Source organism: Trachymyrmex septentrionalis, unplaced genomic scaffold (assembly GCF_001594115.1).
Source record: "Trachymyrmex septentrionalis isolate Tsep2-gDNA-1 unplaced genomic scaffold, Tsep1.0 scaffold367, whole genome shotgun sequence".
Classification (NCBI taxonomy): domain Eukaryota; kingdom Metazoa; phylum Arthropoda; class Insecta; order Hymenoptera; family Formicidae; genus Trachymyrmex; species Trachymyrmex septentrionalis.
Genome location: NW_017305533.1, coordinates 113,508 through 124,605, shown reverse-complemented (window position 1 = coordinate 124,605; position 11,098 = coordinate 113,508). Strand labels below are relative to the sequence as shown.

At 32.0% G+C, this 11,098-nt stretch overlaps 1 protein-coding gene across 1 annotated transcript in view; it reads left to right on the top strand.

Moving 5' to 3' along the window:
* Window positions 1–10,199, top strand: part of LOC108750379 — a 23,649-nt gene extending 13,450 nt beyond the window's left edge. The window contains exons 2-8 of the mRNA XM_018489790.1: window positions 778–825; window positions 2,511–2,774; window positions 4,332–4,537; window positions 6,252–6,453; window positions 7,361–7,588; window positions 8,252–8,562; window positions 8,928–10,199. Of these exons, the coding sequence (XP_018345292.1) occupies window positions 2,526–2,774; window positions 4,332–4,537; window positions 6,252–6,453; window positions 7,361–7,588; window positions 8,252–8,562; window positions 8,928–9,435 (1,704 nt within the window). The 5' untranslated portion in view covers window positions 778–825; window positions 2,511–2,525 and the 3' untranslated portion in view covers window positions 9,436–10,199. The remainder of the gene's footprint in view (window positions 1–777; window positions 826–2,510; window positions 2,775–4,331; window positions 4,538–6,251; window positions 6,454–7,360; window positions 7,589–8,251; window positions 8,563–8,927) is intronic.
* Window positions 10,200–11,098: the final 899 nt, after the last annotated feature.

Below are 11,098 nucleotides of genomic sequence, written 5' to 3'. Positions count from 1 at the left end.
CGCGTTTCATCTGAAGAAAAATGCTGCTGAAGCCACTGAAATGATTTGTGCTGCATATGGAGAGAACGCTGTAAGTCATGCAACATGCAAAAGGTGGTATCAAAAGTTTCGCCAAGGAGATTTCAGTCTTAAAGATGAATCGCGTGCTGGACGCCCTGAAAAGATTGAAACGGACGAATTGCAAGCACTGCTGGATATAAACTCTGCGCAAACTGAAAAGGAGCTTGCAGAACAGCTTGGCGTTACGCAGCAATAATATTTTTTCGTTTGTTTTTAAATAAAGATTGAATTTTACAAAAAAAAGCTCAGAACTTTTTTGTACACCTAATATAATACAATACTTCGAATAAAATTATATTCCAATTTTACTTTAATGTATTGTAAGGATTTAAATTGGATTCGATATAATTGTGAAATCGTAAATGAATATTGTATTATTGATCATTAATCATTATCATCATCATTTTCCAATGAATTTCGTGAAATGAATAGTCAAATAATTTTCTATTTTATGCCTGTTGATTTTATCATTGATAAAATCAAATTTTATCGAATTTAGTTTTTTATTAAATTTTGTTTTAATCGTTATTAATAATACAATTCATTTTGTTCTATGAGTAATGTGCATTATGGATAATAAAATGATAAATTATGTATATAACAAGATATTCCACGGATTAATATGAGTTTAAATAGTAATAAATATATAAATCTGAAACATTTTATTTGGAATAAAAATAAATTAATAATTTTCGAAAATGAATTAATTATTTCCAGGAGCTACTATCCCCATGCTTGGCAGCGATTTTCTTGGAACCACTTTAAGTAAGTAACCGATAACATAAATTTAAATATAATTAAAATTTTTTCAGTTAAACTCTCTAAAGTTACAAAATTAATATAAACGTAGTTCTCAAAATTATATAAAAAATACACATCTATAAAACTGTCTGCCATTTGTGAAACTAAAATGCAGCTTTTGCTATAATAACAAGTGACCACAAGTATTATAACGTCTAAACAGACTGTGGAAGAATTTTGATTTCTAGAACATCTCCGGAATGCACTACAAACTAGACGAGATATCTTATTGTTAATATTCCATAACTCTCCTCGTCCCCCTATTCCATAGTCACCTCCTTTCCTCTGTATATAATGTTTTATAGTTAATATATAATATTATAGGGAAAGAGAGAAATATATGAGAGAGTTAACTTATCGATTATAGATGTATTTAAGCTACTTATCTATCCGTTAAAGCTCGTTCTCACTGAAGCCAATCATATCGATCGGCATATAGCCTTTTTTCTTCTTTTATATTTAAAAAGAAGAAAAAAAAGCCAGACTAATACATACGATCGGCTTCAGTAGGGACTTTACACTAGGGTCTCAACATAAAGATGGTCGTAACCGAGTCATAAAACGAAGTTGTAGTCGTAGGTCAACACACAATGTTTTGGTCAACCTACAACTATGACCTATGACTTACGTTTCACGACTCAGTTACGACCATCTTTGTGCTGAGGCCCTTACTCGTCTTGCTTATACGAGATTGCGAGACAGATTGCCTCGCTTGCTTTCGCAGTTTATTCTCGATCTAGTAATGGTCACCTTTAACATGAGAATTGTGTACATTCAAAGTATTATTGTTTACAATATATTATATATAATAGTGTTTTATGATATGTCATAGTTAAGACCACGATAAAACGTTGTAAGTAACAAAATTGTGAAAATTACATTTTATTTTATGAATGGATTTTAGTTTTGTGTTTCATCATATGAATATTTGTGAAAAGTGTTGCCACATAAGCGGAGAAAATGGGCACTCAAAACATTGTAAGTCCATTATGTATTTGACATTTTTCCTTGAACTTACAACGTTTTAAAATGTTAACAACTTTAATACAATTTTTTTTTAAATTAGAATTACTTAATTATATTTTTTGTAGAGATTGACTAATCATTTTTAGTTATTACAGTAATTTTGTATAAAATTTTTGAAGTGATAGTTTAAAAAAAAATATAAATTTTTTCTTTCTTCTAAAAAAATTAAAAAATAGCACTTACAACTGTACTGTTTTACTGTAGTACGTCTTATAGTTATAGTTTAGTTTATATTTCGGCAATTTTAGCGTTTTTGGTATAAACTCTTGTGGATTTTGACATCAGTTTTTTTCGAGTCGTCAAAGTTATCAAAATCTTCGAGCCACCACACAAACATTACCTTAACACCTTATGTCATCTTAATTATGTCATCCGTAAGACATAACATAAGCACACATAAGCACACAGAAAAGAACATAATGTAAAGAGTGGTAAGGAGCTTATGCTATGTTTTCTTTGTACGTTGCTTACGTAATGTCTTATGGATGACTATATGTAACGCAAGGCTATGCTCTGACGTAAAATGGTATAAAGCACTACGGCAATGTTCGTTCGATGGCCCTTCCGTGTTTTGATTCGGACGAGAGGAACGCGAGTGACTATCTGTGAAGTGTCGCTTACAGAACCATCCCTCGAGTATGGGCTCGAGCAGAAGATCCGGCTCTGGGAGTCGAGCGAACGCTGGCGTTCTCAAGGAACGTGCCAACCTGTCGTTCATGCTGGTCGTCATGTTCTTTGCCGTGTTCGGTTTGATCGTCCTCACGGAAATATTTCTGATCGACGAGAGGCGCGGCGTAAGCATCGGAGGTACCGGCGTACTCGGGGGTCACAGAAGCGGTCATCGATTACCAGCTGCGCCTGATCGTCCAGATTACGGGGAAATAGGAGTAAGTATCCAGAGAGAAAATTACTCGCTTATCTCAACGATTCATGTACTTTCGCACTGTCCGATTCTGCACGCGACTTCAATCGCTTTTTTCCTATTCCTGATAAATTCATTTTGATTTTTACATCTATGATATAATATAGATTCTCCATATTATTATCTGGTAATTTTCCTCATACGTTTTAAACTATTCAATAGTATTAAATGTTTCGTATTTTTTTTGCTTATTAAAATTTGATATATGTTATTAAAATAATACGCGTATGACAAAAAATATTATTTTATATTGTACAATACAGTATCACAATAGCGATCTCGTCATTCTTATTTATTTTTATATGTCTCTTATTTTGAGTATTACACTATTTATTCTTATGATATTTTTGTTGCACGAATTAAAGAGCTATAATTAATAGAGCTATAATTTTGAATTTTTTTCTATAATCTCTTTTATTTTTATTAAATTCTTTTAATTTATTTATAATTATTTATTGTCTCGGTAATCCTGGAAATATTTTTTTTATTGTAAGGATATTAAAAGACACAGATTCTAGAATAAGGAATGAGATTGTCGATTTTATACGTTTCATCTTTCTTCACAAAGGAATACGAAAAAAGCAAACATATATACAAAGCAATGGTATTAAGGCAAAAAAACTCAGGTGAAAAGACCGAAAACTTTACTTACCACATACAACATCGATTTCTCGACGCTCCTTCTTTTCCCCTTCCTTTCTATTCCTTCGTCGATATCTGTACTTGCTATATAGTTTATGCACCCTTTGCGTCTAGTACCGGACAATGATTCACGCGAACCGCCAAGAACTTTGAAGGAAAAATAGCTCCGTACAGCAGCTTGCTTGAACGACGCCCCAACGTGGTTCGGAAAAGACATACGACCGCAGTGGAAAAGTTTAACCGGATACGAGCGAGCGACCACCTGACAAATTAGTTTGCTCGATCCCGTGGAACTTTCTTCATCCGTTTACATCTCCCGTCGAGATACTGCGAGAAAAGCCCGAGTATTTTAAAACTCGTCTAGCAAGTTAACCGTTCTAAAAAGCTTTGAGTTTGAAATCTGACTCTATTTTTTCGAAGAGACAAACTGATTTTATAGGTCTTGTTCTATTCATCTTGTGCCTATTAATTGGCTTAGAAAAAATTTTATAGTTTAAAGTAATGAAAATACTATCTGATATTTTAATGTTTCAAACGTAAGAGCTAGAATTTTTTTAGGAGGATTGAGAATTCATTTTTTTGTTTTCTTCTTCTTAAATTCACGATAGGTGGTGGCAATTTTACAGGAATATATTTTATTATTATTTCTTAAATACAAATATTCACGGAAAGAACAGTTTATTACTGAAGCATTTAAAAAAATTTAGTTAGATACTGATCAAAAAATAATTATATTAAGTCGTGTAAATAATTACATTGGACGCTCAAGCTGGATAGAATGTTAAAACTTATTGCAGCGTTACCAACATGCGTCAATGTATGTAGATCATTAAATTGGTATAAATTTTAAAAAACATTTAAGTAATCTTAATGTCTTTAGGCCGAAGATTACGTCGGTTTGAAGGGTAGCTTTGACGAGCATGTCGGGTTACTGGTACGCGGGGAGAACGGAGGACAGAAGACAGTAATACACCCGGATCCGCGTGGCTTACCGAGCTTACCGCCCAGCTTGGAAGCTCGTTTACCACAGTTGGATCAAAACCTAAAGATTACGCATGCTGAATGGTTGCCAGTCACTAATACGAGGTTCGTTCATTTGTGCGCGATAACTGAATCAAGAACTTGTATTTCTTTTTAATTTCAGCACGAAATTGCATTAATTGTACCTGACCGTACAATAAGTAAATTTTGTTTTAAGTGTTGTGTTGTTTAATATTAATGTTATTGCTCCTTAAGGACTCAAAATAATTCTTTATACTTTTACATCAAGTAATTTAAAAAATCCATATGATACTTTAAGATGAAAAATAAAGCATTAATAAAGTAATTTTTATTTGTCTATACAATTTTATTAAAAAATATGAATTGCTTTGGTTGTTAAATATAAATTTCTTCTTCAAACTATGACAATCAAATCAAGTTAATTGTTATTTATTTTATAACTTAAAATTACATTTTGTAATTTTGTAGAATTCTAGAAAGCTAATTTATTTTAAAAGTGAGGAGTGTCCATAAGGTTCAATTTTAAATTTAAATTTTATTGTAAATTATCAGAAACGTATTATTATTATAGGAATTATTGAAATCAGGTGTTAAACGGATGTATTTGCCTAAGATTTTTTATCCGTACATTGCTCAGAATCAACGGCTTTTGCAACATTTTACTTTTCATTGAATAATTATACTTCTATTGACAAATTAAGTTTCACCTGTCCTAATAATATTACTAGATTTCTTGAAGCATTACAAATAGTGCAACAATTATGAGTTTTTAGTAAATCTTCCAAGAGGAATTGTCATAGTTGATTCATCAGTCCATTTTGTGAGAGAAGAATTAACGAAAAATGTAATAATGTACACTACAAATGAGAGAACATACGGTCAATAATTAGTTCTCCTCAGTCCTATTACTCGTGGCCGAGCGTGGTGACTTCTCTCATATGCTTGTGGTGCGCACGCTAATTGTACATAGTCATATGAGAGCTAACCTACAGCTTAACATCGATTCCGAACGACGAAATTTTATTCGAGAAGTGCTCTTGGCAAAGATACTCTCAGTGAGTTGTCGTTTCCTTCCGAGAGGAGACACGAGCTTATGAAAATATTTTTCGTTTTATCGGGAATCGAATCCAGGATCTCTAGCATAGCAAACCAGTATCTGCTCTGCCTCGTCTGTCACGCTCGTTCTCCAATAATTATTAATACATTTCCAATTTTTGCAGCATTTTACAATACAAAATAAGCAATACCACTGGAGTCTTTCATTATCTAGATGCGTACGCTTTAGGTATTCACGTGCTGTATTACTTCATTCTATCTTCCTTCCGTATAGTGAACGATAAATATAGAATGAAGCTTACGGTGCGTGAGCATCCGTTGCAAACGCAGCTTATGTGTTGACGAATTGTTTCAAAACAACATTGAGCATGTGTCTACCACTACGAGCATCTCGTAGCCTTGTGTGCATATTTTGTTTACTTCCTGAGACCAGTATTCAGAGCGATAAATATGGTACTAATCACGTTACAAGATAAATCGGTGTTAAACACGTTCGTTTAAGCTAAAATCACATGATTTTGGTATAATTCTTATAATAATAAAACATTTCTAATAGACCAAATAAAATAATTCAAATTGGATCAAGAACTGGGCTTAAACTTCGACTTTAATTTTATTCTAAAGTTTTGCACGTTAGATTATATATACGCCGCATGAGTAAAGATTTAATCAGAAGTTAAATTGCCTCATGTATATTCTGAACGCAGTTGAACAGAAATAATGGGATATGTGTTTGGTCTAGGTTCAAATTTTTCGTTTATTCGGCATATTTCGACAACAGAGTTAGCGGCGCGGGTACGCCGGCTGGCAAGAGTCAGGGTGTAGTACGTGTAATTAGCGCTACTAAAACTAGAGGACCAGAGCGTGTTTGGTGTAGGCTCTGGTATCGACAGCAAAACGGTGCAAACGTCACTATCTCCGTAACGGTCGCTGCCAAAGTTAAGGTATGCTCCACCCAAAGAAACAATTTTGTTTCGAATTATCTAACTATTTCAAACTCTAAAGAACAACGCCGCAATATTATCTTAATATTAATATTTCAGTTACCTTCATATAGCAGATGTTTTGAAAGTATTTATGAAAGTTTGGTTTATTAACTGTTCGTTATATATGTGTATTTATTAAAAGTTTGACTTATTAACTCCATAGGAAAATTAACTCCCAGGGAAATTTTAAAATAAATCAAAAGAAATAAAGTACGGTTTAATAACAGAGAGGGAAAATTAAAACCTATTGTAATAAAATAGTTTTTATTTTTATACAAAAAAAATTAAAGCCTCTTGAAAATTATAACACAAAAATGATATTGCATTTAGAATACACAGAAAAAATATTTGAAATTTATCGGATCAACTTTTTAATGCGAGTTAAAGAACGACATAATAGAGATATGTTAAGTAATGACATAATAAAAATATGCATTTTATTTTTTTTAAATAGTGTTTTTTTAAATATAATCTGAAATATAATTACAATTTACTTATTTTATTTATTAATTTTAATGTTAATTTGTCTGTATAACATATTTTACAGTTTTTATTAATTTTCTAGATTTTATGTATTTAAACTGTCTAGAAGAACCATCTATATTTTATTGAAAATAAAGTGAAAGAAATATTTATTTCAATTTTTAAACTGTGAAAAATAAAATCAAAAATATTTTAAATTAAAAACTGTTTTCAAAATGTTTCAAAACCTTTATATAAATTTTTTAACACTTTCAAGACTAAAATATTATATTCGAAATATATTCAAGACTTTCAATAATTTTTTGTTTTTAATAAGAATGAAAAAATCTTCATTATATATTCGGAATAATCCGATGTGTCTTGAGCGCATCATTACTTTCAGGTGATTCGGGAGAATTGGAATCTCAAGTACAGTGCCTGCTTTGTGATATGTCCGTTACCTAAAGAATCCCCAACAACGGATAAGGTGCCGGAAGCGGTCAGTGTCGTGGCGAGACTGCGAGCGGTCCCGACGAATCGCATCCTCGTACAGAATCGTTTCGAAAGCAGGACAAATGCCAAGGAGACTTTGGCTGTTTGCGTCAAACCTTTGCATTATTATTACAACAGGGTATGTTGTTCGTATAAGCATGGTTGTTCGTATAGCATGGTTAAATAATTGATCCTTACACCTGTGACATAACTATAATTCATAATGTAAGTAATTTATAAATTTATACAACAATGTTTTATTTGCTCGCGCTTGTTACTTTTGTGTTTTACTCCTATTTGCACTTTAAATGTAATTTATTTAAATTTATTGTTTAAATTGAATTTTTATTATTGTCGTCTTCGTACATTTTACATTTTTCTAATCTAATAGAATGAAAGTATTTTCTACTTAATATAAATATTCTTACTTTTATTTTGTAATTATTTATGTTAAATAGACTAATTTATATTTAAAGTAAATATAATAAAATGATGTATATGATTCTAGTGAAATATGATTTTGAGTGTAATTCAAATTTAATTTATATTACGTAATATATTTGATATTATCATACTAGTATAAATCATAATTTCAATATTTCTCTGTTGTATGCACTTTCCAATCTGGCGATATAATTGTGTATTTATAAAACGCATCTGGGTAAAACAAGCTCATTAATCGATTCTATTTATTATTCTATTTATTATTCTATGAAAACTATAACGGGTATTTCCATGGAGAAATGAATGCATTACGAGATATCTCATATTTTAACGTATAAAATCTGTTTGATATTTATAGGTTTTGCAATTGGTGGAATTTATCGAATTGCACAGACTCCTGGGCGCTGCTCATGTCACTTTGTATAACGATACTGTAGGCGCAGCGGCCGGCTGTGCGTTAAAATATTATGAGAGCAAGGATCTGGTTACAGTGTTACCATGGCATCATCTTGACATGATTTCCCAGCGGGAAATTCGCACAGAAGGTCTTTTTGCGGCACTTAACGATTGCCTCTACCGATCTATGTACAAATACGAGTATGTGGCGCTCGTAGATCTTGACGAGTATATTATACCGAGGCATAATGACACTATAATCGATCTGCTACGGTATGATACATGATAGTTTCGTGACCTTAATGTACATCATATATAATACAATTGACACTTAGAAGATAGAACTAACCATGTAGTATATTTGGAAGAAAGGTTGAAAAGTTTATGCATTAATCACTGAAATCATCAAATTTTGTAAAATCATATTTATTATTTTTAAATCAATAAATATAAAATAACGATGTCATAAATTAATAATATATAAAGCTAAATAATTATTTACTTCAAACTTCGTGTATCTCTCTCTCATGATAAAATGTTTACGTGGCTAAAGAATTCATTTCTTTATAAATAATTCATCTTTATGAACTTGAGTCTGTTGTAAATATAAAACAATCTTATAATATAACTGTTTCTAGATGGATGGGAAATCGAATCAACATCAAGTCTACTGGTGCATTTTCTTTTCAAAACGCTTTTTTCTACCTACAATGGGCCGATGATCCTTTCGTGGTGACTAGCCGTACTCCCACTGAGGCCGGTTTGATTACTCTGAAAAAAACACGGCGCAGGACCAAGTTGCATCCACACAAGCAACGCTCCAAATACATCTGTAAACCACAAGACGTGGTGGAGGCGGGCAATCACTTCGTCTGGGAATTTATTCCTGGTCATGGAACCCTGAACGTGCCCTCCGATGCCGCCATCTTGCACCATTATCGTGTCTGCGAGTTTGGTGGTGACGACTGCATCAAGACACAATCGACGGTCGATAGAACGGCCTATAAATACAGAGATCGACTTGCGACGAATGTCGACAAGACGTGGACGGAATTGCGCGCCGAGTGCTCGCTTCCGGAACTTGATCCGGTCCCGGCATTAACACCTCGAATCAAAGCCAATCCACTCGGTAAATCGGTCAGGTAGCGAAAAACCATCGTTGAAATTCTGTGGGACATTGGCAATTTCACTGGTACGCCGAAAGTTGCGAGGACCTATTTCTATAACTACGGCGGTCCGTAGTTCTCTCAAACTGAGCTAAGCGAACTCCCGTCTTTTTTTATGAAACTCACTGAACCGTGTTTTTAAATTTGCGAAGCAGGAGAATACGCTTATCAGCGAGATAATAGAAATTGCGAAAAAAAGAAAAAAAAAAAGAAACGAGACGAATTAATCATATTTTTCTACAATACATGATGGATCCTTGAACGATTAGCGAAATTTGGGGACAACCTGCCAAGTCTATCGAGTTTGACACCACATGGTGGTACTTCTCTCTTACGATTTTATACGGACTCTTGTATCTGTATCTTACAATTCTTTCATTCGTGCAGCAAATGTGATCGTTTGCGACAAATTCTATTATCATTAAGAAAGATTGTTACAGAAGGCCTAAATCACGGGCTAAAAGAAAGCAGTTGGTGATAAACGGCGAACATTAGATATTATTCCTATTATATCGTTATTTCGAGGGTAAACCTTTTTTTTTAGATACTTGTAAATTCACACAATGTATCTTATGCATATCCATAGAATCAATAAATAGCATAGTGATATATGTACAATATGTATTTAGGACTGTTAGAAATTTTAAATCTACAGACAACACACAGCCTAGAACACAGCGTACTCTCGAAAAAATATTACTTCAGATGCAGTCTGTTGAAAATTCTGAAATCTAACGCTGAAAAACCCACAAATTTATTTAAGCAAAAAAAAAGTAATGTGATATTTTTTTTCAAAATATCTAAAGATTTTATAAATTTGATTTAAAGGGTTTAAATTAATCCGTTTGTTTTTATTTTCATATCTTTTTATCTTATTATTCACATGCAAAAGTAAATAGCTTTGTGATACAATAAATTATTGTGCAATTCTTCCGCGTTTACAATCATCTTGTCTTTTGTCGAAAAAATGTATAAAAAATTTTACATAATGTAAATTTTTTTATATAGATAAATGTTTTTTTTTTTTAGAGAGAAATAGATAAAAGATATTGATTTTGCCTGACACAAACTCTATGATTATTATGTGATGCGATTTAATTCATTGCTAGCGATTATTTAATATAATAAATAACAAAATTTTTGTTGATATGAACAAATAAATCGATGGTGAAAATAAAAAAACCGCATAAGGGAATTTAATAAAAAGGTAAAATGTAATTGTATCACAAACAGATATAATTTACGAGATGATAAAGGGAAGATTTCTGGCAACTAAACTGGTAGTTTATAATATACCGAATATTATTGTGACAGATAAGTTTAGTAAAGTCTTTCTATTTGTTTATTAATACAAAGAAATATTTCTTACGCACACGCAAGTTTATGTATATATGTGTATACATGCATGTGTACGTACATGACACGTACATAAGATGTAAAATAGACTTAAGATAAATACATGTGATCGGTGCTGAACTACAGTCGACAATGTGTCGACGTTGATTATGTTGACGAAATTAATAAATTATTATATTATTAATTAATAAATATAATACTAGGACAATATGTACTTCAATTTTTTTGAATTTCCGTTGTGTATTATTTCAAAATCACAAACCAAATTAATTATTTATGTAAATATT